Genomic DNA, 24,518 nt, shown 5'->3' with positions numbered 1-24,518 from the left:
GAGTTCAAATTTCTCTGGCACTAAGAGTTTTCCCATGGCTCATGCTATTGTCTCATTCTCATAAACTTGACTGTTTTTGGCAAACAAAAAAGACCCACACCCCAAAGCTAGGTCTTACAGGCTCTGCCTGGCCCTCCCTCCTTCCCTCAGGTCTGCCCAGCCTAACTTTGCTCTACAGTTGGTCTCATGGCCAATTCTCCAGGAGGGTCAAAGAGGCCACACAGGGCTTGGAGGGAAGCCCCAGGGGAGGCCAAAGGGATTACCCAGCAGGACAGCAGCTTCAGTCTGGGGTGGGGGTGGGGGGTTCATCCCACCTTTCCCTCCAAGCCTGAAGCCTGGGGCTCCTAGAACTGAGGGCCTCTGGGGTGGGGACCTGGAAGCTAGGATCACCCTGGGGATCTGGCAGCCCCTGGAATTTATTTCCCTGTGTTCATGGTGATGTATACAGAAACCTGTGGAGAAAAATCTCGGACCAAAATGATTATCTAATGTTCCACGCTGATGTGGTGTCCAGAAACATAATGGCTACAGATATAGAGATGTACAGGTATACAGTTAGCTGTGGGGTTACACCATCCTGATGACACAAGTAAAAATGCTAGTGTAGTTAGAGGTGTGGATATAGGGCTATATACAATAGGTGTAGATACAATATGGCTAGAGAGACAGATATTGATAGATAGAGCTATACCTAACTCTAGCAATTGTCAGTCAACAAACATTAAGCACTTACTATGTGCCTGATGAATAGGCATTGCTGTAGGTATGGGTATAGATATAGATACTGATAGATATGCCTATACTTATCTCTGTCTATGGTAAGTCAGTCAACAATATGTGTCAGATGTGGTTATAAACATAGACATATGCATAGGCAGATGTAGATACAGGTTTAAACACAGCTACCACTATCTAGAACTCCAAGTAGAGACATAAGCATAGGGTATGACCATGGATGATCATCCAGATGTACGTGGAGTTTAATATCTTGAGAGAGGCAGCATACTGGCATGGGTATAGCCAGTCTCAAAGCCAATAAGGCCTGGGTTTAAGTTCAACCTCTGACACGTTGTGGCTGTGTGATTGTGGCTGAGTCACTTGCCCTCTCTGTGCTCCAGATAGCTCCCCTAAGACTATAACATAATGTTTTAAGTTGTGCTTTTCCCTGTGGGAGTTCTCTATTCCAAGGATAACACAAATTCAAGGGGAAAGAAGATATTGACATAGATACAAACACAATGTAAAGCACAATGTTGCAGGTAAGGGCTGTCAGCTCCAGAGGAAAAACTGAATTAGTGGAGTAGCAGTTTCAAGCCCAGGATACAGAGATGTTTCTGTTTGGGGGAAGGGAGGGCATGCCAGAGTAGGGGACAAAGAGGAACAGTCTGTTACAGTAAAAACTGCCATGGAGTCATCTGATACAATGTATCTAAAAGGCCATCACACAGCAGAGGGATTGACCTTATTCTATTTCGCCTCGGTGAACTGAGCTACCAGCGCTGGGTAGCAGTCAGTGGCTTGATGCACATAAATAGTAGAGAGTGGTTCCTTCCAACTCTTGAAATCAGAGGATGGCCACTGTGGCCTTGCAAAAGTCCAATCCTCTCCCTCAAACTTGGTGTTCTCATCTAAAAAAATGAGAGGTTGGACTTTCATGTTCTCCCATGATCCAGATCTCAGAATAAAAAGCGAACCTCTTCCCCTGGAGACCCCATCTCTATAAAGAATGAGAGAAAATATTTAACTCGAAGCATCATAGATTGAGGTCAGAGAAAAAGAGAGAATTCCAAGAGAGTGAAAGCATTTACTTCAACGTGGAATGGATTTACTGGAAGGTCAGAAATGAAGGCTGAGTCTTATCAGTCCAGAAAGTTGGGAGGAGTAGGGATGTGGGAGATTAAGATCCTCCACCATCCCTTTGGTCTATGTTTTCTCTCCAAGCCTGAGGCTTGCCATAAGCAGCTTCATCACTGGCAGACCAGTGCTCACCTGATCCTGTGGGTCCATTTTGGTCATCATTCTGTCCTCCAGGAGGTTAAAGGTAAGGACTTGCAAGACATAGAGCTGATGGGCCATTTCGTTATTGATGGCTCTCTGGGCTCGGATGACATGCTGTGGGATGCAGAGAGAAGATAAAAACCAAAATGTAAAACAAAACACATGCAAAAAAATAAACACCAAGTGAAAGCTTGCCCCATCCTCATTGTAAACACTTGAAATCCAGGTGTGAAGGTGACTCCTGTTGAATTTGTGCAGTCGGGGTAGGGAGGAGAAACACTCAACCAGGATCAGCGAGTGGCTCAGTGTGCCTCCTCTCCTCCAGGTCTCCTCCCCCAAAGATCTGGACTATGAGTCCCTGGAGGGGACTGGAGGCCTTTGGAACTGCCTGGTCCTGGCTCAAGATAAGTCTAATCTGCGTTTGCAAGGACGAGTGAAGAATGAGAGTGGAGATGACCCTCAACAAATCCATCTATCAACAGACATTCATTAAGTGCCTACTGTGTGCCAGGTACTGTGAACCAAAAAGCAAACAAGGATCTGTTCCTGCCCTCAGGAAGCTTACAATGAGCTGCTGTTTCCTCCCTCCTTTTGTTCAGCTTCTCCCTTTGGCTTCCCCAAGCCCTCCCCACTCCTGCTCCTCCCAGGTCAGCCTAGCCTCCAGGGGCCAGTGCTCTCTTCCTCATTCGTCTCAGACCCTACTTTATAGAGGTACACGTTGTCTCCTTGTACCTGACCTCCTGGTCATTCCCATCTCCCGACTCCAGGCACTTCTGCTGACACCATCCCAGTCCTGGAATGTTCTGTCTCCTCATTTCCACCCTGGGGTTCTCCTGTCTCAGCCTTTCCTAGTTCTCCTTAATGCTGGGGCCTTCCCTCTGCTGATTTCCTGCCTGTGTCTTGTTTGCACATGGTCTCCACTTTTAGGCTAGGGGCTCCTTAAGGCCAAGGATTATCTTTTACCTTTCTTTGTATCCCCAGTGCTTAGACCAGTGTCTGGCACATAGTAGGCCCTTAATAAATGTTTAATAATTTGACTTGCCCGACTAGATGGCTGTAGGGCGGATATAAGGGACTTCAGTCACTGCTGTTGAGCACTGGGCAGTGAGGAAGCCCCTGCTCTCAATGGGATCCCTGCCCTTTCACCACAGAAACAAGTCAGGGCATGGACCACCCAGACTCCTCCCCCACACTGAGGCAAGTGTGGGCACTTACCATTAGGATGATGGAGCGAAGCTGCTTCTGGGCCAAGATGTTTGCCATCTCCTATAACACAAAAGAGGCTCTGTCAGACAAGGGAGTCTTGGACACACTCTTCTTCCAGGGAGAGGAGCAGAATGTCTCAGGAAGGAAAGAATGTTGGGGAAGGCTGGGCAGGGCTGAGCTTTGGGGCTTTTCATGCAGCCTGAGGTATCAGGACGGAAGGTCCAGGAGCCTAGGAGAGGGTTTGCAGAGGAGGGGGGCAGAAATGGAGAGGGTTGGTGACTGGATCTGGTGTGCACCTTGGCTGGACCTTCCCCTGCCGGGTGGCATTCACACCTCAGAAATGAGCAGATACTACAAATCTATGGATTGTCTAGACTTAAGAAGGTGATGGAGAAAATTTTAATAATTCACATTTAACTTAAAAATGCACCATGGGTATTTTTTCCTCTGAAAGCTGGTTGTTAAACATTTACCAGCACACCCCCAAGTCTGATACTCAAGGTCTGCTTCATTGGAGAAAGGCCAGCCCCACAAGGACTTTGGAAACAGGACTTGAGGGGGAGCTGGGCCTGGAGGTTGTGCACGTGCCTGTGATCATCAGAGATTCTAGATCTACAGCTGGGAAGGACCTCAGAGACCAGCGAGTTCGACCCTCTCATATTACAAATATGGAAATATGTGCATGTGCACGCATGTGCACATCATGAAGGTTGAACAAAGCTCACTGCTGCATGAGGCTATAAAAGAGGTGGGTGGGAGGGAAAGCGGCCACAGTCAGTGGAAGCAGGGCAGGAGAGCAGGCGAGAGGGTGGCCGGGCAGAGGAGTAGCCAGAGGACCCCACTAAGGAAGGCAGGAAGCAGCGAGGTGACTTACAGTGAGAGGGCAATCTAGGATGTCAGCCTGAGGCTCTAGCTTGACCTGCAGGCCACCCCCAGGGTTCGAAGGCAGGTGGGAGAGAAGAGGGGAGAGTCCAGAGGAGATCAGTTAGTGGGCTCAGACTATCTGAGGCCCTGATGCCCCAGAGGAGGGAAGAAGGAGCATGTCACAGGAGAGACTTTCTAGAAGCTGGGACAATACAAGGGGAGAAACTCCCAGGGCTGCACTGCAAGGCTACCAAGGCCTCCTCAAAAGGAAAACTTTCTCTCATCTGAAAACATATAGGCAACCATGTGGAAGGCCCTAGCTCCTTCGCTGTCCATGCAGAGGAGGGGGCTCAAGATTTTTATGCCAGAAGGAAATCAAAGATCCCCCTTCGTGAACCCAGGGAAAAATCAAGGAATGCCCTTTCAGGAACTGAGCAAGGCCAAGACCCAGGCTCACCAGTCCTGCTTCCTTAGCCCATCCAGAACACAGGGTTTGGGGCCTCCAGGGCAGAAGGACATCAGGGCCCAGAGAGAGGTGCCATGAATGACAAAGGGAATTTCTTCAGTATCAACATCATAATAATGAATAATAAGAATAGAAAGAATTGATAAAACCCTGGAAGGTTTATCATCTCATCTTATCCAGCAATAATCCTGGGAGACAGGTGGAATTATCCTCATTTTGTAGATGAAGAAACTGAGTCAGCATTAAGTGACTTGGCCAGAGTCACACAGCTACTATCTGAGGCTGAATATGAACACAAGTCAATGAGTCCTGAACCCAAGTCCAGCCCTCTAGGTACTAGACCACCTCGTTGTCTAATAAGATAACTTCCTAAAAGCAAGATAAAAAATAACATAAGGCAAAGTATAAAGAATTAACGCACATATAAGCTCAAGAGCTATTCCCCCAATGGAAAAGTGGCCAAAGGGTGTGAACACACATTTCTGAAAAGAATGGACAACTATTACAACCAGATGAAAGATTGCTCCAGAGCACCAGAAATGATGATGATGATAATAAGAATTTATTCAACATACGAAAACCCCCCACTTCAAACCACTGGGGCCAAGGGCCAGGAAGGACAGACTTGGAGTGGGCTCCCACTGGCATGAGAAAGGCTCAGGGGATGTGGCCAGGAGCCACGGGTTGTGCAAAGCCATAACCTTGAGATTCCATTAGAACAATCCTTGACTGAGGGATGATTTCACTCCTCCCAGCCCCCATGATTTCCTGCATGTGGCCAATCCACGAGGCCTTCTACTATGCTCCTGGGCCCCATGGCTGAAGAGATTCATCCCCACTAAGGCCACCCCCTCCTGCTGAGGAGCCCCTGCTCTTATCTCAGGTCTGATATCTTAGGAAGCATCCCTTCCCTCATCAAGACCACACTCTTAGCCTTCAAACTCAACAGGATCTGGCACAGTTTGTGGTCAATTAATATGACCTTCAACCCCTTCAAGCAGAGGCCACAGGTTAGGTCTACAGGGAAGGCAGGTGTCTTCCTTAGGATTATCCCTTTGGACACCCGATGGAAGAGGGTCTAAGTCCCTCCTCCAGGGTTCTTCAGCACCAATCAAGGACTTAACAAGAGGGTTGGGCAAGGAAGTGCATAAATATTGATCATATCCAATTCCAAAGATACCACAGAGGGGTTCCAGATTTCCTGGCTCTAAGCAACACCAACACAGCCTTGCTATGGGTGGTTTGGCAGAATTCACGGTGAACACTGTGGAACAGATGCTGTTTTGATAAAGAAAAGTTATCATAAATGTCTTTCTCCCCTCCTCTCCCTTCCCTTTCCTTCCTTTCCCTTCCCTCCTCTCACCTCCTCACTATTCCTCATAAAGAAGCCCCCTCCCATCTAAAAAATAATCAGCTAAACTATTCAAAGGCACAAGTCACGTCTGAGAGAATCTTCTGGCAATGACCCCATGGTGTATAAAAGCCAAGAAATAACAATAATCCTGAGGACTGTCAGTTTCTCTGAACTCAATGTACCGTATAAAATTTAAGCCCTTGTCAAGACCTGAGAGCCTCCAACTCTAAATGAAGCCCAGTGGCCCACATTTCATCTGGAAGTTCTTAGATCCTCGGTGAATGTTTCGCTGAGGAAATTAGCTTATAAAATTATGCCTCCACTTGTGGCTGCCAGTTTGCTTCCATACTTTGTCGTAATGACTTACATGGACATTAATACATGCAGTATGGATTCAATCACTCACAATTTCAGTTGGCTTTAAACATTAGGAGAAATGGAACAGGCTCACTTGAGGTTTGATGAGTGGAAAACCTCAGCAGGAGGTGGATCTGTCCCTTCTCCCTAGAGTTGGGCCACAAGTGACCAGTCCTTTGACACTCAGGGCCTCCCACTCCCTTCCCACCGGACTGGAGAGAGAGGTCAGCCAGTGGGCAGCAGCCCAGGCCCTCTCCCCACAGCTGAGGTGCCTCATCTCAGAAAAGCTGGCCACCCAGCTCAGGCCGGCTCTCTTGCAGTCCAGGGACTGGGGAGACTAGGGGAGAGAGCAAACACAAATGGATGAGCCAGGACACCCAGGTTCTCATTGGCAGCTGCTCTGTCAGGACATGAAAGCTCCCAAGCTTCCTAGTTCTTAGTCATCCTATCTATAAAATGGGCATCCACAGTCTATTGGGTTGTACAATGACAATAATGATAAAACCTAGTATTTCTATAGCACTTTATGGTTTGTGAAGTGTTTTACAACTATGATCTCATGGCATCCTCACAACAAACCAGGAAGGTAGGTGCTATCATTCCCATTAAGGGACTTGGCCAGGGTCAAACAGCTGGTTAGAGGGCCTACCCTCTAGCCCCTCAGCTGCCTGCTGTACAGTCCACATCTTATGAAGTCTTCCCAGGGGCCTAGTACTGTGTTGGCATGGGCCTTTGGACTGAGGAACTGTCCTAGGTACCAGAGAATGTGGGAATCAGATGAGACAGGGACGATAGGGCCTGGGGAAAAGGTATCAAAGGACAGGGCAGGTACAGGGGTCTCTCCTCTGTCACCACATGCAGGCAGGGTACGTACACAGATAGGAACACGTGTTCGTGTGCACACAGATGTGCTCATATACACACAGGAAACACGGCCATCTCCCCAAACCCAGGTTCAGAAAAGAAGAGGCCAGAAGGCCCAAAGACAGTGCAGCTGGGGCTGCCTCTAAGCATACTCACTCCAAGCAGCTGGGGAGAGAGGAAACACCCCTTACCTGCCGCTTCTCATCAGGAGCCTTGAGGAAAAGGGCGTTGATTACAGCGATGGTGTACGTTTGGATTTCTTGATCTGTCCTAAAGATAAAAAGCAACAAGGAATTGGAGAGAATTAAAAGAGCCTGGAACATGTCCCTCAACCACCAGGTAAGACGAGATAAGACAAAATTCCAAATCCCAGCTACAAAGTGAAGGACTTCAAAATATAGCAATGGGAAACAGGAAAGTTTAGACAAAGGGCCAGGGCGGGACAACACGGGGTCTGCTCATTAAAAACAGCAAGGTGCCAGAGCAGCCCAGGTGGCCTTGATCCCAACCACACTGAAGATGCCACTGCTCTCCAGCTCTAGCCTGGTCTTCCAGGGGCTCTGACCAGGGAGGACACTCCTTCCTCTGATTTCTCTAACCCATTAAAAGCATGAACATAAGCACAAGGAATCAAGAGAGAAAACACTAGGTTCTCTACTCCAACCCATCCTCCCTGAAGCTGCTAAACTGATGGCCTGAAACATGGACTTACCATGGTGCCCTCCTGCTCAGGAGGCCTCCTCCCTGGCTCCCTATTTCCTCTAGAATAAAACATAAACATTTCCCTTCAGCATCTGAGGCCCTTCCAAGTGGGCTCTTGTCAGCCTTTCTGGACTAGTACTCCCCAATTCCCATCAAACTGCTAGGCAGCAGAAAAGTGCAGTAAAAGAAGTGTGGCCTTGGGGTTCCAAAGACCTGACTTCAAATCCTAGGTCTACCTTGGCCAAGTCTCTCTGGACCTCGAAATCCTTTTCTCTAAAAGCGGGGACAGAAGCCAAATGACCTCTAAGGACTCCCCAATCCATGACCCTATGATAAGGGCGGCTAACACTGATACAGACTTTTAATGTTTGAGATATATGTGTACACACAAGTGTGTTCGTCCTTCGTTGCCGAAGAAGACCATGCCATCAGAGAAATGATGACATGACTCGCACTTGACTTTGTTTTGAGGGAGGGAGGGCTGTGCAGGTCACCAGCCTCACTTCTCCTCCAGAGTCATCTGAATCCAGTGACCAGATATTCATCAGGATGAGTGGAGATGACCCAGGATGAGGCAATTGGGGTTAAGTGACTGCCCAAGGTCACATAGCTAGTTGAGTGTCAAGTGTCTGAGGTGAGATTTGAACTCAGGTCCTCCTGACTCCTTCACTGGTGCTCCATCCACTGCACCACCTAGCTGCCCCGCGTACATACATATATATGCTCTGTATAGGTATATTCACATATATGTATATATACACATGTATGTGTACACATGATGCGTGTGTACATATTGGTATATACCTGATGTTATATGTACATCTATGTATATATTATATGTATATTTACATGTGTATGTGTATATATATGTAAGTACTTAGCAAACATTAAACCCTTATGTCAACGTTAGTTAGTTTTTTTGATCAAAGTTTTTGTTGTTATTCAGTCATGTCAGTCCTATCCAACTCTCCATGACCCCATTTGGGGTTTTCATGGTAAAAATATTAGAGTGGTTTGCCATGTCCTTCTCCAGCTCATTTTACAGATGAGGAAATGGAGGCAAATCGGGTGAAGTGACTTGCCCAGGGTCACACAGCTAGTAAGCATCTGATATTGAATCTGAACTCAGGAAGATGAGAATTCCTGACTTCAGGCCCAGTACTCTGTGCACTGCATCACGTAGCTGCCCATTATCCATGTTAGCCATTCATATGCATGTATGTATGTGTGTATATTTATATGTGTATACATTTTTACACATCTGCTCTTTTATTTGACAGTGAGGTCACATATCATCATTTTATCACGAGAAAAGAAAGCGCCTGATGAGGACACAGAGATTTCATTGTCTCGTGGCTTTCATTGATAACTTCATATAAATTCAATAATTTTAAAAGATTGTAATTATGATAATCACAGCATTGGATGGTTTATGAAGGTCTCTGCTCTTGTCAGACCCATGATGTGGGGAGCACAGATATCACTCCTGGTCTCAGAGCAGTCAAATGACTTGGCCAGGGTCACACACACAATAAGTGAACAGACAGATTTGAACCCAGGAGCTTTGCACTCATTGTCATGCTCTTCTACTTCTCTTTTTTAAGGTCACAAAATTGACCTTAATGCATTGTGTTTTTCAATGTATGGCCCTACGTTGGTATCCATGGAACATCAGAGGCCCTGCGGTCAGCCTGGGGACCAGGCAGATCCCTCATGGAAGACTGATGGGAGTCTGTATGGGAAAACATCGTGCAGGATGGGCAGGCATTAGTGGACTGGGCTCTGCCTGCCAGGGGGCACTGACGTCAATGAGATCCCAGAACTATCCCATTCTGGACCTCCCTGGGTCCGCATCATCGAGCTCCCACCACCATTTCTTACCCCTGAAGATGGGGGATGAGTTGGCCAATCGTGATCTCTTGCGCCACCTTCTGGTACAGGTCATGACTGTTGAGTACCATGGACTCCAGGATGGCTAAGGAGCGCTGCAGGATGGAGATGTCGATAGCAGACTTGTTCACAAAACTCGCTATCTGCAAATAAACACAGGCAGAGCATGCTTGGTTCACACGAGATGGGGAAGGAGGCGAAGGCGGTCCCTAAGGAGATGCCAAGAGCTGTAGACAGTGGGCTCCGGCAGCGTGCCCCAGTTCTTCCCCAGGAGGAGCCCACTAGCCATGCCCTCTTTTTCCAAGCTGAATTTGGTCCGGAATTCTAAATTCAGGAAAAAGGAAGCAATCCGTTAAAAACCAGACGCAGACATGGCCTCAGCATTCCGTCCATAGCCCAAAGCCATCCTGTCTGGTTTCCACGGCCACTCCTCTGAGGTTAGGTTGTTAGGGGTAAATGTTTTAAACACAACAGTGACTAAGGACAAAACTATGTCCTGAGGAGACAAGTTTCAACTCAGAATTGCCTCCATCGCCTTCCACACATCCCTCTGGCCACTTCATCTTTGATTTGGTTCCAGTCATTTCCTCAGCTCTTTAGGGAAGACAAGCCAAGGAGAATCACTCAGGCCAGCGCTGACCACTGGCAGCACAGGAGCCAGAGGTGACCCCCATTTACAGATGAGGAAGCTGAAGGCCATGGAGAAGTGACTTGTCCAAGGTCATACATAGAGGAAGTATCAGAGGCAGAATCTCAGCCCAGCCCTCTGATTAGAGTCAATACAGTCCTTTCGGCTGTGCCTAGCGGCCCTCCCTCCCTCTTTGCTGCTCAGTCCAAGAAAGCAGCATGTATTCCTGAACTTCCTAACGCACATCTTTTCCACAAATTAGTCCGATCCCCACCACTGCTCTCAGCCAGCGATGTACAAAACAGTGAAAATACCATCTCCCAAAGTTAAGATAATACTGCAAACTCTCCACTATTGTCTCCGTGGAATTCATCTTTTCGGCCCAGACCCTAACAAATCAGTGTATGAAGGGGAGTGAAATGCAGGTTAGAATCAAGGATCGCAGCATGCCAGACCCAGGGGGCTCATAAATAATGTATTTAAGGGGCCTCATTAAAGCTATTAATTCTGTTGACAAGATGATGTGGAAAAGGCCATTATAGTAACAGGAATTGCAGCTTCCTTCAAGCCTGGATAATTTGCCTCCATGGGAAATTGGAATTTTGCTCCTCTCTTCTGTCCTGCTCCATCCCCCCCCTCCATCCAGCATCACAGCTCCCTCCTCTGTTCTCCGCTGGTCTCCTCCCAATTCCCACCACAGCACTCCAACTGAGATGCAGACATTTTCAGCCACTTCCTTCTGCACTCTTGAATCAATTCTAAAGATTTCATGTGCTGTACAGGGTACAATCCTCCTGCAATAATGGTGAATTTACTGTTCACCATGTTGTATCTCTCTACTACCCTCTACAGAACCGAAACTGCTTGAGAGCAGGGACAACTGCATGTTTGTTTTTCTTTCTAACCGCAGGAGGTATTTAATAAATGCTTGTTGGATTGGATGCACTCATTAGTCCTTCCCTTCCCTTCCTCCTTAGATACATACATTAAGAATTGGGAAAGATCTCAGGGATCTTTTTTATTCCAAAACTTCCATCTTACAGATGGGTAAGCTGAGACCCAGAAAGGGGAAGGGATTTGACCAAGGTCGTGAAGGTGCAGAGTAGCAGAGTTCCCCTGATTCCAAATCAGGTTCTCATTCCCCTGCACTAACCACCAAGAGTCCATGGGGTCCAATAGATGTCCCTGACATTACTTTGACCACTGCTGAGGTCAAGGATTGTCAACTGCCTCCTTCCATCTTGTTTTCCTCTCCCTTCCCCTTCCCAACATTGCTTCCAGCTAGATCCTAACACCACTTTCTACTTCTCCACAATTTGTATGATCGTTGCAACTAGATAACGTTCCCTAGAGTCCATCTGCATGATGATTGTTTCTCATGAAATACTCTCAATCTTGAGAAAAGTATACATTTATTTTGGGAGTTCAGGTTTTTTGGGGGTGGAGTCCTGGTCCCCAACAGATGTGGGGTGCCATCTGGCTAGGTATCCAGGGCAGGAGGTACAAGGAATGTCATCTCCAAAGTCCTCCCATCTTTTAGCAGGTTAGGAAAGCAAGGACTGAAGGCCCTTCAACCATGTTGGTCTCAGTAAACTCCCAGTGCCCAAGTGTTGGGTCCTACCTCCACCAGGTAAAGTTAACATTCTGCTCCTGTTTGGGTCACAGCCTTGTCCTCAAAGGCCACCCATGATGGGGCATGCATCATTATAGCTGCTGATTATAGGCTGTAGAACTCAGCAGAAATTGCTACCATCCACCAGCATCTCCATCTTTCTCATCTCTCTCTTCTCTCTCTCTCTCTCTCTCTCTCTCTCTCTCTCTCTCTCTCTCTCTCTCTCTCTCTCTCTCTCTCTCTGTCCCTCTCTCTGTCTCTCTCTGTCTCTCTCTGTGTCTCTCTGTCTCTGTCTCTGTCTCTCTCTGTCTCTCTGTCTCTCTCTCTCTCTCTGTCTCTCTCACACACACACACACACACACACACACACACACATGCACACACACACGCTTTCTCGGCAGCTACAGCATGGCTTGTGATCTCAAAGTCCTCTCTAACAAGCAGCTTCTCTTCCTCTATCTCTAAGCCTTCACATATTCTGTCTCTCCCACCAAATATGCCCCTTCTTTGCCTCTAAAAGCTGCTCCTTTCCTCAAAACCTGGTTTCAGTTTTGTTTCCTGGGGTCTCCCCTAATCAATCCCATATTTGTCATTCCAGAAAGAAACATAAGCCTTGGCAATCCTATGGCTTGAGGGAAAGAATGCTGGACTGAAGCCGTCAAGATCCTCAGTGTCCAGTTCCTGGTTATAAAGAGAGGGAGTGCAACCACCTCACTTGGCCACTTTCCTGAGCCTCAGTTCCCTCATTTGTACAATGGGCCTAGTCCTACCTGCACTCCCTCCCTCACAAGGCTGTTTGAGGAAAATCCTTTATAAGCCGGGAAGTGCTCTGGACATAGGATCCAGACATAGGATTCGTGGTGCCACTCAGCAAGTAGCAGTACCTGAATTAGTAATTACTTGTTAATTAGGGGCCCATAAACACTTCTTTGGCCAACTATAGTATTATACTTCCATGTTTGAACCAAATTCTCCTGATGTCACTAGAGCTGACACTGCCTATCCAAGTCATGGTGCTTAGCAGGCATTTTCTCTAAAGCTTGTTTCTTTGGTTTATTACGCTTATTTTCTCCCAAGCTTGTCTGAATTTCAGGCTTGCAGCCCAGACTAGGATAGGAGTCTCCCTCAGTGTTTCTGTGTTAATACTTGGAATCCAGGCTTTAGAACAGTCAGCTTCTGCTTCTGATGCTCACCTCTTGTACAACCTTGGGTAAATCATTCCCCAGTCTGAGCCTCATTTTCTTCATCTGTAAAATCAAGAGACTAGACTATGCTGAAGTCCCTTCCTGCTCCAGATGCTTGAACCAACAAACTATTGCCCTTAACAATATATGAGCAGGAGGCTAATTCATGGGTGTCCTAAAAGATCTTCAGATCTGAAAGAGCAGAACCCACATGACTAAGAAAAGACTGAAAGTCCTGAAGATGGTAAGAGGTAGTGGAGAGGTCATCAGACCTGGAGCCAGAAGGATCTGGGTTCAAAGCCTGCCTCAGACAACTTCTGGCTGTGTGAGCCCGGAGAAACTGCTTCCCCTCTCTGGGCGACCTCAGCTTCCTTATTTGTAAAATGAAGGGGTTGGACTCAGTGGCCTCTAAAGTCCTTTCCAGCTTTAAAATTATGATCCTCCAATCCTATCTTTTGAAGTACATTCAAGTCTCAAAGGATTGAGAAGTTTCTGCATCAAACACTATTGGATGGATTGGAGAGACATTTGAGTAATGACAATGGGCAGGTTTGAGTCTGGGGTGGGGCTCAGGGGTCTCCCAGAGACCACAGTTTATTTACATGGATATTCTCAACCTGGACTGTGTCTCTAGTAGTGCCACAGGACTTCATCCTCAGAACAGTTCCATTCAACAATTTTATCTGTGATTTAGATCTGTGCTGGCTGTGAAAAACTGAGATTGAGAGAGGAAGAGACTTGCCCAAGGTCAACCCCTCCAGGCTTCCAACCAATGCTCTCCATGGACCAGTTGGCAAGAGAGTTACCCACATTCCCTCAGGGACAGAAAAATCACCAAACCTGGTCTAGCTGCCAAAGTTTATCCTTGGTAGTAGCATGAAAGCCCCGCTTTCCCCCCCCCTGGGGTGGCTGTAAAGGTGCATTCCCACACACATCAGCAAAGGAATACAAGGAGAAGCCGGGTGAGGATGGAGATAAAGAAGCCAGGAGCTTGGCTCTTAAGGCACCAAAGCACTGGATTATGTACAAAAGCATGACACACTTGAAGCAACTATTAAATAGTTATCCAAGTCTCCATTGCCTCCACAAACTCTCAGAAGCTAAATGTCCAGTCTTTGCCCAGAGCCGGCTCCAGGTCACTCTGGGTGGGGCTGAAGGGGCTGAGAGCCCCAGAGCTTATTGCCAGAGCCCCCCAGTGCCCTCTTCCTGAGAGAAGGCAGAATTATGCACCGGGGAAAAATAAACTGCTTCCTGAGCCCCAAAAAGCCTCTCTCCATCTGTCTCTTCCTGTCATCTCTTCCTGGGGCTGTGTTTTTTAAACATGTAGATCCATACTTCATGCACACATGTTTACACATGACTACATATGTGTGTTGCCCTGCACATGGTGGGGAGGTGGTGTGGGGACCGTTCCTTCTCCCCTGTGCCTGGCTCTAGCACAGGGTCAGTCCATCCTCAGCACTGTGCCCCTCTGTGGGCACCTCTCTCTGCTCATCCTCATCAGCAGGTGCACAGTCCCTGCACATAGCCAGAGCAGAGGTGGTCCAGTGGATGAAGGGAAGTGGATTTGGCCAGAGATCCCTGATCCAGAGCCCAGGCTGCAGGTTCCAGCTCCCATCCCCAAGGGGTCAGAAGGCTGGAGGGATGGGCAGCCGAGGTAAGGGTTCTTTGAGTAGCTTATGATGTCCAAATCCATTCTCTCCTTCCCGAGCCACTGCAGGAGCCCTGGTTCATGATCATGTGTGGACATCGGGAAGCAGGTAGCTGAACTGTTTCACACCTGTGAGTGTCTCCCATCCCCAGTGATGCCGTCATGAGGATCCGCCTCATTGAGAGGCCTTCTCTTCTTGGCAACAACACTGGGGTAGTTTGCCTCTTCCTTCTCCAGTACATTTCACAGATGAGAAAACTGAGATAAGCAGGGTTCAGTGACTTGCCAATGGTCACATAGCTAGGAAGTGTCTGAGTCCAGATTTGAACTCAGTCTTCCTGACTCCAGGTCTGGTGCTCTGTGCACTATGAGGACAGCCCCCAGACGCCCAGCATATCATTGGTCTTCCTCAATTTCTGTGGAAAGACCAAATTCTGCTTGGGAACCAGTTATGTACCCTTGTCAAAGAATTAGTGTTCTCTCAAAAGCACTTAATTAAGTTCCCAATCATTAGATTCTTCCCCAAACGTTAAATCAGTTGGGGCTTCAGCAAGACGCCTCTTTCTCATTTGTCCCAGAGATTGGAGGACAGGATAGTGAAGCCCCTACACATGGCCATTCCAAAGAAGCTGGGGGGGCAGGGCATCAAAATGAGCCTGAGAGCAATTCAGTGCCTCAGATATACCTAGCATTGTGCCAGGGAGAGGGGGCAAGATGGGATAAGAACCAGAGGCAGAGGTTGAGCCCTCTGGGTGCAGGATAACCGGCTGACCATGACAGCGGTGTGGAACCATGATGCAGACAGCCCCACCAGTGACTGCCCTCCCTGGGTACATGAGAAGCCCATGCAATGAAACCTCTGCTGGGAGGGAGGTCAGGAAACCACCCTGCTATGATGAGGGAGTCCTCCTCTTGGAGATGAAGTCTCCTTTCTGAATGTTCCCATCACCCGAGTGCTCTCCAGAGAAGTCAGCCTCTATATGATTGGCCCAAAGGAAAGAAGGCTGAGGATCTCAGCTAGAATCTTGACTCCAGTTCTAATAGCCTGGCTGACCTTGGACAAAATATTCCCCGTCTCTGGGCCTCCTTTTCCATAACTGTAAAAAGGCCCAGACTAGAGGACACCTCAGGGATTGAGCAGCTAGAGTTCTCTCGTCTTGGATCTTCCTGATGGCAAGAGGAGCAGAGGCTATGTAGACCCCAGGGAAAGGGAGACCCAGACCCAGGCCCTTGAGAGAGGTCAGCTCACCTTCTTGATGAATGCCACAGAGAAGGTATCCCACGACACGATGCCATGGTCCATCAGCTCCACAAAGGCAGTCAGTGTGAAGGACAACATGTCTCCAAAGCTGAAAGACACAGGGAAGAGTGACGATGACTTTGGCCAAGAAGGGAGAGGTCCCCAGGAGCAGGAAACATGGAAGTAAGGAGAGATCTGAGGCCGGAAATCTGAAGGGGGCTGAGCAGCCCTGGGGACCTCAGATGACAGCAGGGAGCAGGGGATGAGGGAAGAGGAGACATGGGGGGGGGGGGGGGACAAGGGGCAACCACGGAGCCGCAAAGCAGGAGGGCATGGAGAGAAAGTAGGTGTGTGTGTGTGTGTGTGTGTGTGTGTGTGTGTGTGTGTGTGTCCACGCTTGGACACAGAGTCCTACACAAAGCATACATTTATGTGCTGACATACATACACATGCCTCTACTTAACATTTTTTTTGCTTTCCATTTGTTTGCTAAGTGAATACACACACACACACACACACACTCACACTCATGTAAAACTCCCTAGGTTTAATTATTCATATATACATAATAGAAAAGACATGGAAGGCCTGAAGCCAAATCTAGCCCACAGAGCTCTTTTCCTCTTAAGAAGTGTTTCAGTGCCATTGTCTTTCCCACTGTCCCATAAATAATCAGAATGCCAAAAACATTTTTTTCGTTTGTGTTAGAAGAACCCCCAGGATTTGACTCATATGCTTTCTCTCTAGAGGCAATCTAGCAAGGCCGAGGTCAGGGCTGTGTCCAGGACTCCAGGGGGAGAATTCAGGCGTCCATGAAGTCAGCTCTTTCATATTTGGAGAACTGCCTTTCAATAGTAATTAGCTTCTTTCATAAAATTGTGCATTTTACTTTATTCACTTAAAAACCCTATTCTGAAAAGGGGCCCCTGCCTGCCCAAGAGGGTCCAGAACACAAAACCTTGATCTGAGAGAAGAATTGACACATGGAAGTTACCCTAAAAATCCATGTACATTCAACTCATTTTAGTGCAAATATTTCTATTTAAGAATGTTCATGAAGGGAATCAGGTGCTTGTCCCCCCTAAACTCCATTAGGGCAGGGAGGTTTCATTTCTGGATATGCCTGGTACAGAGCAGACATTAAACAAAAAGAAAGAAAAGGCCTGTTGCACTAAATTAAATTGTATGTGGCAGAGTAGGAGACAGCAGGCTGCTATGTAATGCAGTGGACAGTGTTGGGCTTACAGTCAGGAAGACCTGAGTTCAAATTCAGCCCCAGACACTGACTAAAGCTGAGTGACCCTGGGCAGATCACTTTGTCTCTTGGCCTAGGGAGCAGGTAGGTAGCTCAGTGGATAGAGCCCTTGGTTGGTTTCTTGGTGCTGAGGGTCCCTGGGGCACTGTAAGCATCCCCCTTCCCATGATGTTCCATGAAGTGAATGTTACCCCAAGCTTTTGAGGGTCCAGATGTTTCCTGAGGGGCCCTCTTTCCAGGACCTGACCTTGGGCACCAGACCTTTTGGGGGGACTTGTGGGGAAGGACAGACAGGAGGGAGGCTTGGTTTGGGGGAACAGCCCCCGGGGTAGCATAGGAGGGAGCCAAAGCCCTTTTCTGCCACTCCAGGCTGGGAGTCTCTAGGAGGGGCTAAGGGATCTCCCCCAACATGCTCTGAGTGAGGGGGACACAGCCATGCTGGGGATGCCTAATGGGGAGCTCTTCTCCCTGATGCCCTCTAGGTGTCGCCAGAGGACCAGGTCACCGCCTCCCTGGCAGTCAGGAGTAAAAGGGTGGAATGTTCATTAACCAAAGAGCAGGGAAAGATTGGAGTCATCCTGCAAGGATTGACTACCTGCTGTATACAGGGGACAGTGGAGGGAAGAAGGATAATGAGAGGAGGACCAGGAGTCAGGAGGGCTGGGCTTTTCAGCCGAGAGCCAGTGTGGGACAGTGAGACCGCCGCGCAAAGTGAGGATTAACCAGCCACTCGCTTGGGGAATTAACTGCCGGTTCATCTGTGTCTGCTTCACAAAGGGCCCACGGTTTTGGAGCAGGGACACCTAGCCAACAGCCAAACCCCGGGCTGCCCCACCTTTCTGGGCATCAGTTTCCCCACCTGTGCAAATGAAAGGGTCAGACCAGCTGACCTGTGGGGCCCTCATGGCCCGAGGCAGGGGAGGGCTCCTCCTGTCAGCCGGGACCCCAAGGTCCCCGGCCCAGCTCCTGAACCTCCCCCTCCATCCCCAGCTGTTGTGGAGGCTCCAGCCCTGGCCCAGCCAAGGCTCCACGTCAGCTGTCCAGCGGCTGGCCCAGCTCCTTAGGGGAGAGCTCCACGTGTCCTGGGCTGGCAGAGGCCCTGGCTCCCACGCCCACTGGCAAGCCTTCATGGGGGGGCTTCCACTTCTACACTCCCATTTCTGGAGCGGGGGGTGGGGTGGGGAATTGAGCTGTCTGGGGTTCACCATGAGGCCCTGGTCACAGATTACGTGAGCATGCACTGAGGCTAGTGAGTGCTCCAGGGAGAGAAGAGAACATTTCTGAGGTTCGGTGCTGCTTAGAGAAAACCCAGCCAGTCCAAGCCCAGCCACCCAATACTGCATTTAGCACTGCTGGGGAGAAGGGGGTGCTGGGGTGTGTGTGTGAAGGACCAAGCGGGGAGGGGCTAGGGGCTTTTAAATGCATGCACATAAAAGTGATCTCAGACCACAAAGGAGCTGCCTGCAAACTTTCGGTCCTGGCCCAAGGCCAAGGTCATGGCCAAAACACTGCGTCTTTCATAATACTCTAAATCACTTTTCCTCCCTGACTCAGCTGGTGCGATCTCCAGTCCAGCATGAGCTCCCTCTGACTCGGAGCTGCCTGGAAAGAATGAATTCCCCCATCTGTGCTTTTGCATGAAGCTGGTTTGGGGTGTCCTCTGACCCCTCCCCCAGGCCTGGAGAAAAAGAGAAGGGAGGGGTCAGAGGTAGGGAGCACTGGGCATGAGTGGGAAGGGACCTCAGAAACCACCAAGGAGGAAACCCCGCCCCTATTTAACAGGTGGGGAGACTGTGGTCTGAGAGGTTTCAAACTCAGGTCTTCTGCCTCTTCCCACTGTGCTAAGTCCTCTTAAAAGGATTCAAACTCAGGTCCTCTGCCTCTTCCCACTGTGCTAAGTCCTCTTAAAAGGATTCAAACTCAGGTCCTCTGCCTCTTCCCACTCTGCCAAGTACCCCTAAAAGGTCACCACTGCTGGAGGGGGTTTGGCTCTGCTCCATCTTGTGCCCCTCAGACACACGTGTGCTGAGTGTGCATGAATCCGCCTCTGACACCCTGCACAGTCACCCCTGCCTCAGGGTCCAGCAACCACACCATCCCCTGCCAGAGTGGGCATGGAGCTCCATGGAGATGATGGAGCTCCATGGAGATGATGGAGCTCCATGGAGATGATGGAGCTGGCACTGTCCACACAAGCACTACGCCAACAAAGAGTCGTGGTTGGTCTTCTCCTCTTGATAACAGTGATGCCTACTGCTGGCAGTTCTTTGTGGGTGGGTTGTCATCTCCCTACCAGGAGGACCCCCTCAGTGAATGTGATCACAGGCTCATGACCGAGCTGCCTTGCAAGCCCCTGACAGAGCCGAGCAGCCACTGTGATCTCTGAAATGAGCATTTCAGCTCTAAGGCTGGTGGCTCCAGGGTTGGCTGGACACCAACAGGGGTCAGGGACGGTCACTAATGGAGTTTCACCTTGAAGAGTCTACTTCAGGCTCTCCCTGTGTCACTAAACCCTTCATTTCTGGTCTAGCATATGAGCTACTCAGTCGACAGGGTAACAAGTGCCTGAGACCAGAGGCAGCCACCGCCTTCTTCAGGATGGTCACCCTGGAGGAGGGGGTAGCAGTGACCTGTGCCCCTGTGTGATTCTGCCCCATAGCCTGGCCGCACTGTACGCTTTCCCAAGCTGCCTTGCAGAGATAGCAGGTCAACTTTGGTGGGAACAGTGGGGGCTGAAAGGAGGTGTGAAGTCAGGGGCCCTTAGCACCGAGCGTACAATAATTACTTAACGGTGCCCAGTCCGGGATTTAGAATCAGCTGCTTCCAAATTTAGAGGGAGGGAACAAGCATTTATTAAGCACTTAGTGCATGCAACACGCACATACAAATATCATCACTTGAAGTTATAAAGAATCCCCCCAAACTTCAAGCTAGCTTCTAGAAGCTAGAGTTTTGCTCCTGAGGACAGTGAACAGGGATCACGGTCACCCATGGGCCACATACAAGGCCCTGGCTCTAAGGCGAGCCTTTCTGCACATGTATGATCTATAGCAGATGGCACAGGTGTGATCCATGTCAGATTGTACAGTATGACCTGCATAGATCGCACACGTATGATCTATATTAGATTGCTTACCTTCTCTAGGAGGGGGAGGAAGGGAGGGAGAGAATTTGGAACTGGAAACTTTTTAAAACAAATGCTAAGCATTTGTGTTCACATATAATTGAGTAAAAAACCAAAGGAAAGTCTATCCCCAGCAGCGCTCCCTACCATGTGGTCCCTGAACTTTGGGGCAGGACCCTGGGGGCTAGCATGGGCACTCACAAGCACCCAGGCCACAAGCAAAGGAAGAAGATGAGGGAGAAGAAGCCAGCTCTGGAGCAAGGTCTGATGGGCTGGATGCAGGGCAGCGCACCAGGTGGGACCTGAGGGGACCCTCTGAGAGGTGGCCAAGACTGGGCCTGTGACCATGATGGGGAAAGCCGGGGGTCAACCATGCAAAAGCAGTGGTGGGCACATCCTTACCAGGGCTTCATGATCTTCTGTAGCTTCTGATATCGCCTGAAAAACAAAAATGCATAAATGAATGGATAAAATGTTAGATCCTCCCCTGGGGGCAGGAGAGACACACAATGGCACCGACCTATGGAAAGGAAGCCCATTGAAGCTGTGTTGGGCACTGGCCCAAGGCAGGACCACAGTCACTCGAGACTGCTCAGAAAGTCAGCACAAGTCAACTCCCCCAACACAGCGTTTGGTACCAACAGTGCCTGCAGCACCGGCCTAGGTTCATAGGGACTGGGGATGCAGACAAAAAGACTTAGTGACCAGGGCTGGTGAGGGGGGTTGTGGAGCCAACTGCAGAGCATGGGGTTCAGGAGTCAGAGTGAATACCTGGGTTCAGATTCTGCCCTGATGTGTGTTAGCTGTGGGGCCCTGGGCAAGCCAATTCCCAGTTTGGATCTTGGTTTTCTCATCTGTAAGGTAAGTCTCAATGCCTGTCATACCCACCCAGCAGGACTATTGCCAGAATGCAGGGAGGTAACGGATAAATACTGATGAAGATCAATGGCTGCTAGGCAGCTAGGGGGCGCCATAGTGCACAGAACACCAGGTCTGGATTCCTGAAGACCTGGGTGCAAATCTAACCTCAGACACTCACTAGATGGGTGTTCTTGGGCAAGTCACTTCACCCTGTTTGCCTCAGTTTCCTCATCTGCAAAATGAGCCAGAGGAGGAAATGGAAAACCACTCTAGTATCTTTGCCAAGAAAACCCTAAATGGGTCACAGAGTCAGATAGGAATGAAACAAGTGAACAACCACAAATGAAGGGGAAGCCACATTTTGGCCCCATGGATAAACTCATCCTTTGGTTCTGACGTATAAAAGCAAAGACCAGAGCAGAAGACTGACCTAGAAAGCAATTCATGTGGAAGACTTCAAGGATCCCTCCTAATGGAGAATACAGTTGACATGAATCAATGATTCATCCATGGAAATTACAAACTTCAGTGGGATATTAGGTTCCAGTTACCAGAAGCAGGAAGCCCGGGTGATCCTCACTCTACATGCTGTCTGGATCCCACCACACCTACTGTACTGCAAACCTCTGAGGGTGTCATATTTTGTGAGGGACATTGGCAAGTTCAGAAGAAGACTACCAGGAATGGTCACAGGTCTTAGATCATAGCCTCTAAGGCCAGCTGAAGATTCCAGGGATGCTTAGTGCCTTTACCTCATTCCTTCCCATAATCCGCCTCTTCCCTGGTCCTATGAACCACTCCCTCCCAACCTTCTCTCACCCCAACTCCCCAGGCCTTGGATCATTCACAATATTTGGATGAGATGGGAATTAGTCACTCTGCTCCTGGTCAGACGGCGTGTTGCCATCTGCCCCATCTCTATGTCCTCCAGACCTTCAAGCACAGTTAGCTGACCTCTGGAGCCAACCTAAGGACCCTGGGCCTTGCCATCAGCCCAGCAAGTGAACTTTCTTTTATTTTCTCTTCACCTCAGTTACAGAGAAAACTCCTTGAGAAAGGCACTGTCTGTTTTTCTATCGGTATCCTCAGTGCTTGGCACAGGGATAGGCACATAGTAAGTTCTTCATAAATGCATTTTCATCCATTCACTCATGATAGATACTTGAGAAATGCTTGTTGAATGGAATTGGAGTAAACTGAAGCGAATGAATGGCCTGCCTCCCAGCTCAGACAGACTTAGTCAAGCTCACCTGGTGTGACTGGCTCCCTCCACATTCCCAAGGGCCCCTGCTGCTCATGCCTCAGGAGGGTCTTCCTCAAATGCTGGGTAGAGGGAACAGGCAAAGCCACACATAGGTCACTCTCCAGATGGGAGATGCTGTTCATTGTCCAGCAGGGACCGGGCACCTTGCTGCCTGAGTGCTTCTGGGGAATCATGGCGCCATAACATGACAAACCATGATGTGACCTGGAGCTCATTAGAGCTTTGTTGCCTTTTCTGGCAGCGAATGAGGACCCCATGGAGATGCCACATTCCCAGAACAGCCCCCCACTAGGAAAGGATAAGCTCCAGAACCTTTTGCAGTCTGTCCTGGCCTGTGGGGCCCAGAGTGGAGCAGGTGGCCCCCAGATATGGTGCTCAACAGGCAGTGGTAGCTTTCTTAACCACTAAAGGTTATTGAGTTTGACCGGGCAGCCCCTCATCTAGACCCAAACCTCATCAACCTCTCATTCTGAACAATCCTGGTAATGAGCCACCAGAGATCACACTTTGTAAAATGGCATTTGCCAACATCCCCAGAGTGACTCAGAGAGGGGAAAAGCCTAATCACCTCATGACTCCCTCCAACACGCTTCAAACAAATTTTTATTGTTAATAGCACCCAAGGAAATCAGCCAACATGTGCAAATGACACCTGCCATGGAATGCCTCAAGCCAGGCCTCATCTTGTGGAAAATAAATGTTGGAAAACCATGCTCATAAACAAGTGAGACAGAGACAGAGACAGAGACAGAGAGATAGAGAGACAGAGAGACAGACAGAGACAGAGACCTCACATAAAGAGAGATCCAGAAACAAAGCAGGGCATAGTCATGAACAAAAGCAAGTTTGGGGCTTTATAAATTAATAGATTTCGTTTTTCCCTCTGCTGATAATATGTCTTTCCAGGGTGGATGCTGTGACTTACTCATTCCCTAAGAACAGAATTTTCCTATTCCTCTGCCCAGGTTGGACAGAGAACAGCCTCTCCCTGCCCTTCATATTTGGATCAGGGCTCAGAGCATCACAAGGTTTACAGTTAACGTGTTCTTAGGGTTCCTTGAGGCCAGGGGCTCTTGACCCTTTGGTTGTCCTGCACCCCTCTGGTATCTCATGAATGCTCCTCTCTGGCCTCGTCCCTTAACAGATGAGGAAAACAAGGCAGAGAGCAGAGGACTGGCCACAGGTTACCCAGAAGGAAGCTAAGGCAGAGGTGGAGCCCAGGCAGATTCCACCCTTTGCCACTTTTCCCCTAGTGCTAGAGGCTGCTGTAGCCAGGGTAGGCAGGGCATATTATATACATCTATGAGACAAGTTGTATTACATAACGGATTGAGAAGAGGTCATTGAGGCTAACCAAATTTTTTCCATTAACCTCCAGCAAGATTTCTTTTCACTGACCCCATTTTTGAGAAAGGGTCACTAGGGGGCACTATAGTGCATAAAGGGCAGACCTGGAGTCAGGATGACTTATCTTCCTGAGTCCAAATCTGACCTCAGACACTTCCTCATTGTGTGACCGTGGGCAAGTCACTTAACCTTATTTGCCTCCGTTTCCTCATCTGTCAAATGAGCTGGAGAAGGACATGGCCAAGCACTCCAGTATCTCTGACAAGAAAACCCCAAATGGGGTCATGGAGAGTCAGCCATGACTGAAATGACTCAACAACAACTGACCTATGGCCAGTAATTTTTCCCCATTGCCAGGTGCTTCTTCCACATGTCTGCTTCAATAATAGTCACCATGAATTCCACTAAATTCCTTTTATGTGGCCACATGGCAGTGTGGAAGTGACCTCATGCACTCCAAGCCTACATACCAGCTGAGTAGAAGCTTGGAGGAGTTTAATAGAAATTATAACTCACATACACATACACTTAGAGTTTTTCAAAGCACTTTACATACAGCACTGGGGTGTAGAGGAACTTGGCCCATGATCTAGCACAATTCTAGCCCCTAAACACCCCCAATCGATGAAATCACAGGAGATAAAGTATTA

General features: G+C 48.8%; 1 protein-coding gene across 7 annotated transcripts in view; it reads right to left on the bottom strand.

Moving 5' to 3' along the window:
• The window catches only part of ELMO1 (engulfment and cell motility 1), a 385,710-nt gene that overhangs the window by 240,841 nt on the left and 120,351 nt on the right, over nucleotides 1–24,518 (bottom strand). For all 7 annotated transcript variants that reach the window (XM_072599131.1, XM_072599132.1, XM_072599133.1 and 4 more), the window contains exons 7-12: nucleotides 20,799–20,834; nucleotides 16,026–16,125; nucleotides 9,693–9,844; nucleotides 7,301–7,379; nucleotides 3,214–3,264; nucleotides 1,990–2,112 (exon numbers count right to left, since the gene is read on the bottom strand). In XM_072599131.1, coding sequence (XP_072455232.1) covers nucleotides 1,990–2,112; nucleotides 3,214–3,264; nucleotides 7,301–7,379; nucleotides 9,693–9,844; nucleotides 16,026–16,125; nucleotides 20,799–20,834 — 541 coding nt within the window. The remainder of the gene's footprint in view (nucleotides 1–1,989; nucleotides 2,113–3,213; nucleotides 3,265–7,300; nucleotides 7,380–9,692; nucleotides 9,845–16,025; nucleotides 16,126–20,798; nucleotides 20,835–24,518) is intronic.

This window comes from Notamacropus eugenii, chromosome 3 (genome assembly GCF_028372415.1).
Source record: "Notamacropus eugenii isolate mMacEug1 chromosome 3, mMacEug1.pri_v2, whole genome shotgun sequence".
Lineage (NCBI taxonomy): Eukaryota > Metazoa > Chordata > Mammalia > Diprotodontia > Macropodidae > Notamacropus > Notamacropus eugenii.
The sequence above is the reverse complement of the archived record's forward strand: the minus strand, read 5'-3'. Positions and strand labels throughout refer to the sequence as shown.